Source organism: Gaeumannomyces tritici (genome assembly GCF_000145635.1).
Source record: "Gaeumannomyces tritici R3-111a-1 unplaced genomic scaffold supercont2.11, whole genome shotgun sequence".
In the NCBI taxonomy this organism is placed as follows: Eukaryota; Fungi; Ascomycota; class Sordariomycetes; order Magnaporthales; family Magnaporthaceae; genus Gaeumannomyces; species Gaeumannomyces tritici.
Window position 1 is genome coordinate 25,066 of NW_008804555.1, and position 2,004 is coordinate 27,069.

Sequence of the window (2,004 nt, forward strand, 5' to 3'; positions counted from 1 at the left end):
GCTAACGGGCCATACCGATTCGGTTTTGGCCGTCGCGTTCTCGCCGGACGGCCAGCTCGTAGCGTCGGCGTCGGGCGACCGCACCGTCAAGCTATGGCACGCCGGCACGGGCGAAGAGAAACAAACGCTAACGGGCCATACCGATTCGGTTTTGGCCGTCGCGTTCTCGCCGGACGGCCAGCTCGTGGCGTCGGCGTCGGACGACGGCACCGTCAAGCTATGGCACGCCGGCACGGGCGAAGAGAAACAAACGCTAAGGGGCCATACCGACTGGATTAGCGCCGTCGCCTTCTCGCCGGACGGCCAGCTCGTAGCGTCGGCATCGGGCGACCGCACCGTCAAGCTATGGCACGCCGGCACGGGCGAAAAAATACAAACGCTACCGGGGAACCGTTTCATTCGTACTATTAAATTCGACGTTTCGACGCAGTCTCTCCTTACAAATACCGGCCGCATTAGCTTGGGCAGCGCCGCTCCCGCGACAGCTCAAAATAGCGAAATCGCTAACGCCGCTCCCGCCGCAGGAGCCGCCACCCAACGGCGGCGGGAGCAGCAGCTAAAGCAAAAGCCGTACGGCCTCGACGGTGATGGCTCCTGGATTACATACGATGGAGAGCGCGTGCTGTGGCTGCCGCACGAGTTCCGACCGTGGTCGTCGGCGGCTTGGGGATCTGCGATCGCTATCGGCTGTATATCGGGCCGGGTCCTAATATTCAGGTTTAGTGACGGCGAGACGCCTTTAATGAGTTAGTTGGCCGGTTTATTATTGCTATTACAATTACGTGTAAAAAGGCTGCTTTGTTGTACAGGCCTTCCTTCCCATTGTAATTTCTTTTGCTTCATTCCCCGCTCTGGACGGGTCGAAGGGGACTGCGTGGATTTATGTCTTTAGTCGCTTTCGAGAACATTCTGCCTTTACTATAGTGTTACGTACGTACTGCTTACAGCCATGAGCCGGAGAACTGGCCGTGACCGGTGGACAAACGTGCCCACGCCCAGCTGACATGCATGCCACCGCCCTGCACCCTAGACGCGCCGTCGATGTTCGAGACGGAGCCGAGGCAAGCGCCGAGATGGCAAGACGCTAACACTGCAGGGCTATGCGGCGTGTCGGACTACGCAGACTCTCACAAGAATGACGAGTGGCAGCATTACACTGCAGCGGCGGCTGTGGGATGTGCCAAAGAACTTTTTTCGCACGTGCGTCCAGCAAAGCCCACGAAGCCAGAGTCGGTGCCCATGGATGGCCACAGCGAAATGGGCCGTTCTGGTGGGCCTCGTTCGCAGGGATTTTGCGGAGTTTACCACTCGGGTTCTGGGAGTTTTCCCGTAGGATGTAACCTGAACATCGGGCGCTAGATCCGGCGGCCGCGCGAAATGGTTGGCGGATGGACAGCAGTACTTCGTTTGTGATATTGCCACAACGCTTCCTCCTCCAGAGATGAGCCCCCAATTTCCCGGCTAGTTATCTGAAAAGTGAACCCTGTACCTCGAGAATGATGTAGTTTCCATATACCTGAAAACCCCAAAATTGGGTGTGCAAACAAAAGTGAAGGCATACGCGCTTGCAATCTATCGTAACTGGCATGCTTGGGCCCGTGTTATACCGCACTCCCTGCTGCCCCGGAAGAGTTAGCAACGGCAAGTGGGGCAAAAATGGGCTTCTGCCACGGAACTTCCGCCCGCGGGATGTTGTCGCTGACGCACGTATCGTGGTGCTGCCTATCGCAGAGCGATTCATCTTCGCCGAAACCGCGCACGAACCACCGCGTTAAAAGGGCGGCCCCTGGCCAGCGCCGTGGTACCGTTGGCGATAGCTGACAGCGATTCCAGCGTCTGTGCCAGTTGGGCATTGCCCTTTGGGATTGCCGCCGCTGATCCCATTGGGTTCCCGCAGACTGCGACTCTACGCAGGGCCGGATTAGAACTCTGGCCACCTTGGATCCCGAGTGATCCCCAAGTGAGGGGCCCCTCTGGCCAATGGCCACCCTCCATTTGCCCCCC

At 58.5% G+C, this 2,004-nt stretch overlaps 1 protein-coding gene across 1 annotated transcript in view; it reads left to right on the forward strand.

The window, feature by feature from the left end:
* The window catches only part of GGTG_13239 (hypothetical protein), a 5,293-nt gene extending 3,749 nt beyond the window's left edge, over positions 1 to 1,544 (forward strand). The window contains exons 4-5 of the mRNA XM_009231145.1: positions 56 to 746; positions 1,031 to 1,544. Coding sequence (XP_009229409.1) covers positions 56 to 746; positions 1,031 to 1,359 — 1,020 coding nt within the window. The 3' untranslated portion in view covers positions 1,360 to 1,544. The remainder of the gene's footprint in view (positions 1 to 55; positions 747 to 1,030) is intronic.
* Positions 1,545 to 2,004: the final 460 nt, after the last annotated feature.